Source organism: Alosa pseudoharengus, unplaced genomic scaffold, assembly GCF_046254945.1.
Source record: "Alosa pseudoharengus isolate Yale_2024_CS ecotype anadromous, Long Island Sound unplaced genomic scaffold, YU_APseudo_1.1 YU_APseudo_1.1_scf_5, whole genome shotgun sequence".
Taxonomy (NCBI): Eukaryota; Metazoa; Chordata; class Actinopteri; order Clupeiformes; family Clupeidae; genus Alosa; species Alosa pseudoharengus.
Window position 1 is genome coordinate 32,648,017 of NW_027468837.1, and position 12,626 is coordinate 32,660,642.

General features: G+C 40.6%; 2 protein-coding genes across 4 annotated transcripts; both read right to left on the minus strand.

Annotated features, from left to right (window-relative positions):
• Positions 1-951: 951 nt before the first annotated feature.
• On the minus strand, positions 952-5,167 carry LOC143104398 (cytokine-inducible SH2-containing protein-like). Of its 3 annotated transcripts, none has more exons than XM_076268449.1 (3): positions 4,825-5,167; positions 3,011-3,202; positions 952-2,216 (listed from the first exon to the last, which is right to left on the minus strand). In XM_076268449.1, exons 2-3 carry the CDS (start codon positions 3,165-3,167, stop codon positions 1,720-1,722), a joined length of 654 nt encoding a protein of 217 aa, XP_076124564.1. In that variant the 5' UTR covers positions 3,168-3,202; positions 4,825-5,167; the 3' UTR covers positions 952-1,719. The 3 variants fall into 3 exon arrangements, with proteins under 3 accessions (XP_076124564.1, XP_076124563.1, XP_076124562.1); XM_076268448.1 differs by having other exon boundaries at positions 3,011-3,221; positions 4,825-5,166; XM_076268447.1 differs by lacking the exon at positions 4,825-5,167 and having other exon boundaries at positions 3,011-3,552.
• A 386-nt stretch (positions 5,168-5,553) lies between these two features.
• Positions 5,554-11,359, minus strand: twf2b (twinfilin actin-binding protein 2b). The gene is made up of 11 exons (XM_076267754.1): positions 11,018-11,359; positions 10,028-10,105; positions 9,634-9,812; positions 9,410-9,505; positions 8,773-8,877; positions 8,583-8,597; positions 8,326-8,367; positions 7,973-8,089; positions 7,644-7,794; positions 6,115-6,236; positions 5,554-5,984 (listed from the first exon to the last, which is right to left on the minus strand). Exons 1-11 carry the CDS (start codon positions 11,040-11,042, stop codon positions 5,823-5,825), a joined length of 1,092 nt encoding a protein of 363 aa, XP_076123869.1. The 5' UTR covers positions 11,043-11,359; the 3' UTR covers positions 5,554-5,822.
• Positions 11,360-12,626: the final 1,267 nt, after the last annotated feature.

A 12,626-nucleotide genomic window follows, 5' to 3' on the forward strand; every position in this document is an offset into this window, starting at 1 on the left:
GTGTGGGGGTTGGGCGAGACAACGGGTCATTTGGGAAAATATGTAGTTCAACAATGTCTGTGTCTTAACCAGCTAATTTTCCACCTGAGTCCAAAGTAATGCACTTTATGGTAAACTATTTTATTTTATTTTAGTACAGTTCACGAAAGGCACAACTCAATAGGGACACAAACCAATTGCCAATTATAACAATTACTGTTTTGCCAGGCCTTGAGTAGACCAGGCTGCAGGCTGTGATCATAGACTGTGTAAAATACACTGTAAAATAGGCTGTGATGTTCTAGAACCTCTATCACACAAGTTTACATGTTGCCTAACAAAGCGGTTACATAGTTTCTCTTTCTCCCTATCCTTTGTTAGTTTGTCAGGGATGTATCTATCAAGTAGGACTTATGTAAGACAAAGAAATCATATTTCACTTAAGCTCTTCCTTGTGATAAAATACATTGTGACAACCTCAGCATGCAGTTATGTTGCCTGCAACTTATCTGCTGTTTTTCTACAAGCCTAGTTACCTTTGAGTAGGCCCACATTGTAGGCTTTGAAGGTATGTTTTTTTTTGTTTGCTTAATCCACTTTCAATTACCTTTAAATATGTTCATATTAATTCCATCCAGTCTTGTTTGAAATCAACATATTAAGGAAATATGTGTGTTTGACATGTCTTACATTTTACTTTGGAATGTTATCTTCCAAAGTGCGTTTTGCTTATCATCACAAGAGGGCAGCACTGTAAAATACCTACAGTAGCCTATCTCATAGGACTGGTGATGGGGAATGTTGCCTACCACTATATTTGTAGTTTACTATTTTTATAACAAAGACTAGAACTTTAAAAAGACACTAAGATCTGCAAATAAGAGAACTTACACTTACAGTTGTAAATATATAGCTTCAGCAGGGTAAAAAAGAATATCTTGTGTTTGCTCATGTCTTATGGCAATATCAGTTTAAAGTAGGTAATTTTCCTACTATAAGCCGAGGTTTATACATTGATTTTGCAAAATTTCTTCAGCTATGAGGTTAATACACGGGGGCAGTTAATATGGTATTAATATGGTTTTGTTTTTTAACTTGCATAAAACATTGTCATGCGGTTTATACACAATGTGGCTAATACATAGGAAATTACTGTATACAAAGTGTATATTTTGCTGCGCATTGCTGTTAATATGAAGGCTACACCTTGACCTGTACTGAGCTATTAATAACAAGAGTTCTGACGCTAAGCCTGATAAGAAGCTTGCCGAGACAGTGACTTCACCATTCCAGGGACACTCACTTGGAAGGCCTGTAACATTAGCAGCCAGCAAGAGGCAGTTATTTGATGTACCAAAAACATACTAAAAATCTCATTTCCATGAATACAGTAAATCCTTCTAATTCAAAAATAAGCAAAACAGGTTAAAAAGTACAAATTTACTTGAGAACAAATATTTATAAAACAAACAGTTAATAACAGTCACATTCTTTAAAAAGTAAATGAGTTACCAATCATTATTTTTACCAATTATTATTTTATGTCCTTATTAATTTTAACTTGTTATGTGGTTTTCCTCTTCATTGGCCTTATTCAGTCTGGATTCACCAGAAGTGGCATAAAAGTATGTTAGTACTGCATCCTGCTGTGCTGAAGTCCTGCTTAATTGGTATGTTCGTTCTGTCCAGGATTTGCAGGACCATTGAAGAAAGGAATTTGGTTTGAGGCCTTTGACGTCCTCAGATGTAGAAAGGGTACTCCTGCAGAAAAAGCACCAATGGCCCAGGTAAAGGCAGTTGGGTAGGGCTGGGGGCATGGCGGTTGATAACAAGGCGTGTAAGGTGCTGTAAGGAGGGAAAGGCCTGGGGTTTGTGCAGCGGATATCGAAGCTTCAGGAGCACAGCGTCACCTTTGGGTGTCATAGACTCCCATGACTTGGCCTCATCTTCCTCCAGTTCACCCTCTCCCTGTCTTTGTCCATTGCTCACATAGTGCTGGACCAGACTGGGCACACTGGGGAAGGAGAGCAGGCTGGAGAGGGCAGGGGAGCTGGAGTCCAACCGGAAGAGACCACAGTTGTACTCGATGCGGACACTGGTGGGGCCAAAACAAGTCTTCACTGACAGCGTCAGCATATAGTGTGGATGACTGCTGTCGCGCACTAGGAAGGTGCCCTCATATGCATCCTGAAGAGCAATCTTGGCCTCGGCTGCTGATATGGCTCCCCAGTACCAGCCTATCAGTGGAAACAGAATAACATTTTCTACTCAACCACTGGGGGCTATGCATTATTTCATTTACAGCACTGAACGACCAGAAAAGCACGTCCTGTCACAGATATATCTGTATGGAAGCGGAAGTGGATGTGCATCGGATGTGGATGTTTGGAGTATGCCACTAAAAATAACTGTAATGTAGTAGTTTGCTTTGTGTAAAGGCATTTCTCAAATGATTACGTGCAATATTACACTGAGAAAAAAAATGTTGGATCTACTTAATAGTAATGTGGACTTATTCAGGTCCCTTATATACAGACACAACTTACCAAACTAATTCCAGTGAAATAGTTTAACATTATATGAAATAAATGCCATCTGTTTCTTTATTTAATCCTGTTACTGCAACCTAACAGTGTTATGCATGTTTTATAAGCCGATAGGCAGTTATGCATATAGTCTCACTCTGACTGTACTGAAAATATTGCAATGCCACTTCTGTTAGCATGCCTCAGGCATTGGACTGTTATGTGTGTTTTTCGTTGCTGTTGTAAGTACAGTTCAGTCCCTCTTGTGTCTGATGTGTGAAACAGATGTTGTCTGTCTGTTGTCTTCACTTCAGAAGAACATGAAACAATACAGTGTTGCATGCTCAAGATACAGCAATTTGGATTAAGGAAGTAGCAACATTCAGAATCATTCATTAGTGTTAAGAACCACTGAGCTCTTGAGTGTTACTAATATACCTGACATGCTCATGGTGGTAATAACCAATTGAACATGTCAAAGCAAAACATAACGACACAGCCCATACCTGAGGTATGAAGCTGCTGGAAGGTGTTGCTGATGTGCAGCAGGTCTGTGCTGGGGTCCCACATGTGGGAGACAAGACAGGTACAGGGCTGGTGGTGTGACACAGTCTGCTGTCTGTTGCCTCCATCACTCTGCAAATTCCTCTCCCTGGCGACCATAGCTGAAGGCAGAAGGCAGCCTTTGCAATGCAGTACTAGAAGTGAAAAATAATTCTGTTGAGAAAACAGAACGATAAGGTATAGTGAAACCATCAAGACTGCATCTGCACCAAAGTGCATCTGTATTTCCCCCCCTCCATGAGGTAGACAGCTATCGCTTTTTTTGAGTTTCTTAATTTGTTATTGAGGTCAGACAATGTTGAAACTTGTAACAAGACACAGGATAGGAGGGAGCACATGTATTTTTAGTAAGTTGCTTACTAAAATGTATTTCAACGCACTGTTTTCATCACAACCAAGGGCCTTTGATATAAGACAACTCTTTTTTTTTAATTTACACGTTCTAGTGATGAGTCTTTAACTAACATGAATAGGCTACTCTAGTAATAGATAGATAGATAGATAGATAGTCTTTATTGTCATTGCCACTTTTTACAAAGGTACAATAAGATTGAAAGTGCTGTCAACTCATGAGGTATGCATAAGAACAATAAATAGTAAAAAAATACACATATATAAGAATATAAAAAGAATATAAACATATATTGCACTGGTTATGAACGGGAATGGTTCTGTACAGAATTCATAAGGTAAAGACTATATACACATCATTATACTGGTGATAAAAATCTGTACAGATTACACTGGTAAAAAGCATACTCCAAGAATTTGCACAATGGGTTAGGGGCCAAGAACAGACTATTTCAAATTTGAAAAGTTAAGGGCCATGATTGTCTTCGGATAGAAACGATTTTTTAAACGGTTTGTCCTGGTTTTCATTGTTCTGTATCTCCTGACTGATGGCAAGAGCTGAAAGTGACAATGACCTGGGTGTGAAGGGTTCTTTGAAATGTCTATTGCCTTCTTGCGGACTCCTGAACTCAAGAACTGAAAAGGTCAAACTTAATATAACAAAGAGAACAGTGTGGCTAATTGCTCAGACATGTTTAAAATGACCCATTTTTTCTCAAAAAATTATTTAAACATGGCTGATAAATGAACCAAGCTTTGTTTAGGGCCTGTTTCTCTTTGTGAACACACAGACAGTTAAAACATAACACATTGATGTTATTTAGAGTTATGTCACAAATCAGTTTCTACTCAATTATTATTATTATTATTAAATATTGATCTCATTCCTTTTTCTCACTACAACTTTGGTGTTTGGGTAAGTGGTACTTTTCTTTTTGTCTATTTACAATAAAGTGCATTTAACCACCATACGACAAGAGCACTATATGGAGTGTTAATATTTTTGTTAATTTTACAGAGCCTCATCTCTTTTATGCGGCCTATCATTTTCCAGATTAATTTGAGAACTATCTATGCATAAACTGATTCTATAAACAATACAATACCTATACAATAATGACATCAGATCTTGTTTTCCCGAGCTACAAAGATCAATCTTTGAGAATTTGAGAACAACAATTCATGGGTAAATAAAGTTGAGGACACTTACAAGGGTGGGGTTTGAAAAATCATAGAACATTCAATACAATTAGGAACTGCACAACGATTTCGTAAGTAGCCTAATACGCATTTGTAATAGACTAGGTTAGTCGTAGTCTGAATAGCCTACCCATATGAACCTTCGGCAAACGTAGGATGAGAAGGTCTGCGTGCTAACCAGGCTAGGTTAGTTACTCAGTCTTACCTTAATGTGGATCGGTAGCCTACAGAATCAACACTGAAGTCCATCATGAGTGAGTAAAGTCATATTTTCACTGGAATGCGGTATAATCAAACCACCATCAAATGTAAAACCCGAGAAGATATTCGAGATTTAACTGTCAACCCACCAGCACCAATAAAACGTAATGTTCATGGAAATATGATAAGCTATCAAGAGAGAATGCACGAGAAATGTAAACAGTTTCCCTTGAGATATGAAAAACTCCCGTGTTCAACAAATTGAAGGGACGAAATTCTGGGAATTTATTTCCAAGAATAGCACTGAATATCGACACTCGCAGCCAACGGAGCCTCGTCCGCGCGCTCCGTTTCGCAGAACTGCGGTCACGACGCGCAGCCTTTCCATTGGCCCCATTGGGAAGCTCGTGATGCCATTTGAAGCTGTCCAGTCGGTTTCTGCTAATAGCCGACACTGGTACTGTCGTTCCTAGTAATCGCTTTCCAGGAACCGTGAGAGAGCGACTGCAGTGAAGTGAGCTACAACCGAAGCAGCTCAACTGAAGCTAACAAACCTCCAAAGCAGCTTAAATGAAACAAACCAACCATCAAGCACGATCTAGCAAGAAGATGTTGGGAATAGGCTAGTCTGTTGCGAGATAGAGACAGTGACAGCTCAACAACAATAAACACACAGGAGGCTTAGTGCTGGTTAGGCCTAAATGTACAAGAAAAATATTTTATTTGGTGATAATCGTTCATTTTATATGTGAAAAATATTAAGCATTCTTATTAACTGATTAATCAGCACTGACTCCATGTCTTGAGTGGGTTCCTGCATTAGGAACAAAGTGTGGGTAGAAATAGAAATACAATGGGTGATGTCACCACTGTACAGCAAAATAAGATATAAGAGGGAGAGTATGAATGTAACTTGGCTCAGGCAGAGAATAAAGCCAGTTAGCCAAGGAAGAAATGTGGAAAGCAGAGGCAGATGTTGTTGGGGAGTGTTGAGGTGCTAGTTTAGCTCTCCTCCCCATTCTCTCCCTTTATGAGCCGCTTGTTGCCCCTCTTGCCAGGGGGACCGCGGGGCTTGGCGAAAGTCTGCTTCACAGAATTTGATTTGGGGTGCACTTCTTCATATAAGAACTCCTCCGTCAGCCCTTCACCACTGTCAATCTCCATCTGATCAAACACACACAAAACACATTTCTTAGGCTTACTGATATTATATATATTTTTTAAGGTACTTTTAGCATTTTATGGGTTTTTCCATTGAGGGCTACACAGTGTTTGTCTATCTGACCCTATTTACCTTTTTGGTGACCTCAAGATGGTAGTCTCGCTCCATCTCATCTAAAAGTCTGTTTAGACAGCTAGAATACAGCATCCTCTCCTTAATGCTGCAGTTGTGGCCGGGCATCGAGTAGATGAACACTGATGGAGGGAGAACGAGAGACATAGGGAGTTCAGGACACATAAACATAAATTCAATATGTAATACATTACTATAATAATCTATTCTGTTGTATGCAGGAAATAAAAAACATAAAGAAAGCTTACATAACATAAAAAAGTAAATAAAATGATCACTAAGATTAGGTAGTTGTGTTCAATTTCAGATAAATTGTTCAACCCTGATCACTTCTCTGACACTGTTTGCAATGGGCCCATTGATAATTGAAAACTTGAAATGAATTGCAGCTGATAAAGGTTTAACACCTAGCTATGTGGTGCAAAAACAATAACCTGGCACTCAATACCCAGAAGACCAAAGAGATCATTGTGAATTTCAGGAGAGCCAAGAGCAGGGCACACATCCCCCTCCACATCAAAGGTGCTGAGGTGGAACGTGTGTCTAGCTTTAAGTTCCTTGGGGTACACATCACTGAAAATCTTTCTTGGTCTCTCAACTCCTCCAGTCTGGTGCAGGCACATCAGCGCCTTCACTTTCTACGAACCCTGAAGAAAGCACACCTATGTCCTAGGATTCTAACAGACTCACTAACTGCATCTCTGTATGGTATGGCAACTGCTGTTGATCGCAAGGCACTACAAAGAGTAGTGAAATCTGCCCAAAGGACTATTGGCTCCCAACTCCCCTCCATCCACAACACATATCATTAACATTGTACAAACAAAGCCAAATCCATTGTCAAGGATGCCACCCACCCAAACCATGGTCTTTTCAGTCTACTCCCATCTGGCAGGCGATACAGGAGCCTGCGCTCCCGCACCAGTAGGCCCAGGTACAGCTTCTTTCCAGAGGCTGTAACACTGCTGAACAAAACTACACCGGACCTGTCTAGCATTTGCACTTTAGCTGTTACTAGTTTACCTGTTTACTTTTTTACTCCTACACTGTTTCACCTATGACCCACTGCTAACACTCCATACTATACATTATATTTATATATATTTTATATATTCCATAGCCTGCCCATAAACCTGTGCAATATACTACATATATATTACATGTATATATATTAGTTATATCGAATGTCTGTAGACATGTCATCTGGAAAACCTGTATTTATCCAACTATACACTGTACATTATTAATCTCTATTGTCTACACAACCATACTCCACCTGCACTTGGTATTTAATGCTTCTTTGCACTTCTGATTGGATGTCAACTGCATTTCATTGGCTCTGTACCTGTACTCTGCTAAATGACAATAAAGTTGAATCTAATCTAATCTAATCTAATAAAAATAAACACGCACAAAAGTCTCAAAGCCTCCAGCCTTTAGGGGTTCACAATGACACCTAGTGGACAAAAAAATGCAGCTTCATTGCAATGCATTATTGCAATGAAGGGTGATGTCAATGTTGTACTGACCCAGAGATTCCAGATGCTGTCCCTGATGGGAGTGTTTGTATAGAAAGAGGTGATAACGTGGGGCGTTCGCGGGGATGCGGAATGGCAGATCCCGTGTCTCTGTGGGGTTTGTGTGGACTAGTTCAATGGTTTCCTTCTCAACATTCACTTTCTGAGAAAAGACATGGAAACAAAAGAGCTATGTTGATTCTCACGCAGGCACTTTTCAGGATTTAAAAAAATAATGTCCTTAAAAGTATGCCAGTTTAAACTGCTGTTCTGTACAGTTGGTAAATAAAATAAACCCCAAGCTATTATGGCATCTTTGTACTTAAACATGCTCAACTCACCAGCTGAATATAGTTGATGAGTTTGTGTTTAAGCTGCACCAGGGCTCGTTTGGCCTCCTCCTGGAGAGGGAAGGCTAGACCTTGAAGCTTGTTTCCTACACAGATCTCCGTCATTACCTGCAACACACACACACACACACACACACACACACACATAGCAAAAGAGAGAAAGAGAGAGAGAGAGAATACAGTGAGGACATGCATCATATAACATGAACCAAGCAAATACTAGCCTTCAGACATTGTTGTCTATGAGTGTGTATGTATGTGTGTGTGTGTGAGAGAGAAAGAGCAAAAGAGAGAGAAAGAAAACAAATACAGCATTAGTTGCAGTAATTACATGGGTAGCACACCTTGGGTCGTCCTATTGGAGTGGGTAGCCGTCTGCGTTCATCCTGTTTTAGTATAAAAATACTGTTTAGTTCATTATCTACCAATACTCAACCTGACCACATTTAAATGTACCTAACCACCTGACCATAATACACATTTTACGACACAAAAACTATGTATGTAGGTACATATAGGTACATATATCTCATGTCATACTAACAAAGCTCTAACACATGCTTTGATGGCAAAAAGCACTTCAAAACTAAGACACACTTACCCTCACCACTTTGTCCTGAAACAGACAATAGGAGATGTACAGAACTATGTGTCAATATCAGATTCAACATTAGCATCAAGTAATCTATTAATTGAAAGAGCTGTATTGTGTATGTATGCAATAGTCAACCAGTCATGGTTCAATCAGTCATGGTAAAATTAAAAAAGGGGAAGACCAAAAGTCTACTGACCTCTGTGAGTTTGATTCGGTGCAGCTCCTGTTCAGCAGTGGTCAGAGGAGCTGGTGAGGAGCAGGAAGACATGTGTCTAAGGTAGCCCTGGAAGCACATATCCTCCTGTACAGAACAGTTCACACAGTTACACAGCTGTGTAGGTTTGTAAATGGTCACAAAGGTAAGGTCACATGCAATGGCAGCAGACTTCATCCTAACAATTGGAAAGTTGTATAGCAGTGGGACAAATTTTCAAGATATGAATAATAAAAGTCAAATGTATATGTTTAATCTATGTGGTAATGTGCATAAATATATGTGTAAAGGACCTATATGTCAGAATCGACTGAAGATTCTGGCCCACCTTGAGACAGGGTAGAGTCAGGTGCTCATGAATGAAATGAGCAGGCCCGCAGTGGAACACATCCTGACAGGCTTCTCAGTTGTACGTCTCAATTACAGGGAAAAGACTCCTAATATTCAGACTAATTGAATGATACACTGTGTTTGGCTGAATGCACCCTACAAGGTGTAGTATAGGCCTACTACTCTTGATAGCATCTAGGGCTCTTCAGTGTAGCTGTTGTTGGCATATTTTAGCATGATAACGCCATCTTTAAACTGCCTGAAGTGAGTGCTTGAGAGACCGGCCCACCTGAATTGTGCCAAACATTTCATCTTTCACATGACCTCCACCAAACTCCTTCTTCAAAGTGGCCCTTGTGGCAGCATACACCATTTTCAGCCTCACCTACAAGCATTTGTACACACACACACAAGTAGAGCAAAGGAGTCAGTCAACATGGGGCAACAGCACCCTGTGCACATGCTTTGTGTGAAATTCTGTCAGTGTTTGTGTGGCTAGTGGGTTGTATGTACAGGGCAATGGTCCGGTGACCAGGAGATGAAGATCCACTCATAGCCTTGTGCGTTCTGAGAGTCCAGCCGGTACAGGATGTAGCAGGGCTCCTGGGCGTCCAGCAATGGAAGCAGGAAGTGGTCATAGTCGCGGTCCCAGCTCTGAGAGGGCTCTCTGTATGACCCCAGAACAAGCTGCTCTGAAACACAAAGCACAACTCCCATCACACACCCTGTAGGAACACACTCACACTCCATAATACTCATAATCACCAAATACAGAGACTTTATAATGCATCCCATAATAACATCACATATTTCACAGCACCCTATAATAATACAATTTACAGGCTTCATAATACAACACACACACACACAGAGAGAGAGAGAGAGACACTCAGACATGACTCCTCACCGTTCCTAATGACAATTTTGATTATCCTTATTGCTCCTCCACGGGCTTTGGCTAAGAATTCCCTCAGCTCAGAAGTAGCTGTGGCAGAAAGACAAACAAACAGATATGTGTCAGACCAACACAGTGGAGGACAGATCAAAAAAGGAGACACAGGAAAAGAAAGACAAGAACTTGTATAGAAGATGAGGATATTAGACTCCTTGTGAAAGGAGCAGATCTGATATCCAGGCCTGGCAACGTGCAGCATGACTGCACGGTGGTAGGATATAGGGCATATAAGCATTTCAACTTCAACAGTTTCAATTTCAGCTACTTTTACGTGGATGACCTATGGTGTATTCAATTGCGATGTGGACTATCATAACTGATCCCAGGCTGTTTGAGGTGATACAATTTCCTAAACAAATGAATGACTGACATCCTCTGAATGAACTGAGGACTGTATCCCCACCTCACCTTCACCATGGTTACTGAGGAGAGAACCATCAATAATGCAAGTGCAGCAGAGACAGGTGAGGTAGTGCTTCCGCCCTTAGCTCCAGTTACTGATGGTTCTATCAATTGTCATATACTTCATGCTAAACTAAAGAAACCCTTATCCTAGTTCATAAAGACCCCTCCCTTCCCCAAAATATATTAAAAGCTGAACTCATTCACATAAAATTGAGTCAATGATGCAATAAATGTAGAAACCTATCTAATTGCACACTTCTAAAATTTGGCACTGCAAAGAAAGTACAGCCTTTAATTTATATATTATATATCATGCAGGCCTATATTCTATTTATCAGCCTATAAATGTTGACTTAGGCCTAATGACTGAAGTCATTTCACAAATCACTTCAAACACATTATGCCTATTACCACCAAATTGTTTAGTGGGTCATACACAGCCTAGACCAGGAAATTCACCTCCATACATTGACCATCAAATTCAAAATGATTATTAACAAAGTCTTCTTTTGAGCTGTTTCCAGTGCTTGTACTTACCGTGGATACCAGTTTGATGAGACATCACGACTGTTCTGCCAAAACCTCGCAGGATCTTTTGCGTAACACAGGTACTCCACAACGTATTGGGAACCTGTCTATGTGGTCCCGACTGCACTTCCGCGCCAATGATATCAACTCTCCGAACCAACTTTGGGGATTCCTAACCTGTGAAACTTAATCTGCGGAACTAGGGGAGATGTGTAATATTGCGCCTGTCAGTAGATACGCTGTGTCAACCACTGGTCTGAAATTCTTCGCGCGTCAATGGCCATAAACTGTCATCGATGCTACACAGGGGCGTTCCTTCTCCAAAAGCACCTGTTGACATACGCAATCATTAGGGCAGAGCAGATAGCTTTGGCTATCTGGATCTGCATCCGCTATCGGCTGGTATGATATTATCCCCAATTTGCGTTACAGTCTCATTATTATCTTGCGAATTCTCTCTTGTGCAGTTTAGGTTAGATAACGAGTTCCGTGTGAACGGTAAAGACACATTATCATTCACTCAGGTTGGACCGGATCCTTTCAGCGAGGTGCCGCAAGAGTGGGCTCAAATTCCATCAACCTGGTCAGTGACACGCGACACCCCGCGTGCGGTTGAACCCATCCCCATACCAACCAGCTCGATGCTGTTTGCCTGTTCCCAGATTAGCTTAGAGCTGGCTGATAGGAGCCTGGGTCAAATTAGAACAGTGCATAGGCCTGTGTGACCAACATTTTCGAGTTTTGGCCTGAAAAATGCATCCTTTCATTTACATAACACATATAGACTAATGAGTTTCATAGGTTGTATATTAATACTTAGCCTACCCTTTTGTGTGGTAGCCTAATTAAATCACCTGACTTATGATCCTAAGGGAACTCATTAGACTGAAAAATTAAAACATAAAATTGTACGTTTGTTTGTGTGTGTGATTGTGTGTGTGTGTGTTGCGATAGGAGGACGTGTGCAGGGGCCTCTGCGTACACAGATATTGGCTACCGAGTATACTGGTGATGGGTTCATATATAATTTACTCAACAGTGAGTACACAAACCCAGATAGCATTCATTATTCATCAGCAGAGCCTCCAACTAGCTAAAAGATACAGGCCGAGGCTACTCTGTATTACACAAGCACCTGTTATGTCATCTACTTATATCGACATGCCAACTCATTTATTTTATTATGTGCAGACAGTAGGCCTAGCCTAGATAACATTCTGCCTTACCACTCTGCTAAATAATAGTAACTGTATCGCCTTACATTGTAGCCTTTCACCTGTGACAGGCAACATTCACTCTACCTTCAGCACCCCCAACCTTCCCCCACTCCTCTCCACACACACATAACTCTGGCCTTTCACTTTGCTTAAACAAACAATCTTTTAAAATGATGATGAAATTAGTCCCTAAATGGCTTATTTCTTCATTTACTTACTTCCCCTTTATTTCCTGCAGCTTTTACTGATGATGTACTGCTCTCAGTTGTGCATGAAATGTAGGCTAAGTGACAGCAGTTCAGTATCCTGATGACTTGTGAATAGAAATGGTATCTGAATCAGATATGGATCTAAATGCTCTTGTACTGCCACCCAGATGGCAGGAAAGTGAAGACTGTTGC

Coding starts and splice junctions, on each gene's coding strand:
- LOC143104398 (XM_076268447.1), bottom strand. CDS start 3,287: ATGCACTTTGGTGCAGATGCAGTCTTGATGGTTTCACTATACCTTATC. Junction 2,217..3,010: donor CCAGCAGCTTCATACCTCAG/GTATGGGCTGTG, acceptor TTCCACTGATAG/GCTGGTACTGGGGAGCCATA.
- twf2b (XM_076267754.1), bottom strand. CDS start 11,042: ATGTCTCATCAAACTGGTATCCACG. Junction 10,106..11,017: donor TCATCAAACTGGTATCCACG/GTAAGTACAAGC, acceptor TTTCTGCCACAG/CTACTTCTGAGCTGAGGGAA. Junction 5,985..6,114: donor ATCTTGAGGTCACCAAAAAG/GTAAATAGGGTC, acceptor GTGTTTGATCAG/ATGGAGATTGACAGTGGTGA.